At 33.8% G+C, this 447-nt stretch overlaps 1 protein-coding gene across 1 annotated transcript in view; it reads left to right on the forward strand.

Annotated features, from left to right (window-relative positions):
* The window catches only part of LOC119581915 (mini-chromosome maintenance complex-binding protein-like), a 10,751-nt gene that overhangs the window by 5,963 nt on the left and 4,341 nt on the right, over positions 1–447 (forward strand). The window contains exon 7 of the mRNA XM_037930079.1: positions 6–175. Within this exon, the coding sequence (XP_037786007.1) occupies positions 6–175 (170 nt within the window). The remainder of the gene's footprint in view (positions 1–5; positions 176–447) is intronic.

Below are 447 nucleotides of genomic sequence, written 5' to 3' on the forward strand. Positions count from 1 at the left end.
TACAGCTTTATGATGATGTCAGCTTTTCCCTGAATGATGTCATTGAGATTGTAGGAATCTTGTCAGTAGACCCTTCACTAGCAAGGAAGAATGACGACAATGACAATAATGAGATGGAGTTTATGGACGTGGAAGAAGATGCTGCTAGATGCCCACCTCCATCTCTTGTTCCGAGGTAGATCATGTGAAAAGTTGCAAGTTTGTTTTACCCATGTTTTGCTTCCATTCCTTTCTATTTTCATCTTAATTTTTTTCTCTCTCTTTTCATGTTATTTGTTTTACATATTTTTGTTCAATGGTTTTTATTCTTCACTTTTTTAATGTGATTCCCCAGTTTTAATATATCACACAACATAAAAAGTGATGAAGTATTTTCATAAACAAAAATCCTTTATTGTCTGTATTTAAAGACTTAGTATTAACCTAATGCTATTCCCACTGGTCCCA

This window comes from Penaeus monodon, chromosome 15, assembly GCF_015228065.2.
Source record: "Penaeus monodon isolate SGIC_2016 chromosome 15, NSTDA_Pmon_1, whole genome shotgun sequence".
In the NCBI taxonomy this organism is placed as follows: Eukaryota; Metazoa; Arthropoda; class Malacostraca; order Decapoda; family Penaeidae; genus Penaeus; species Penaeus monodon.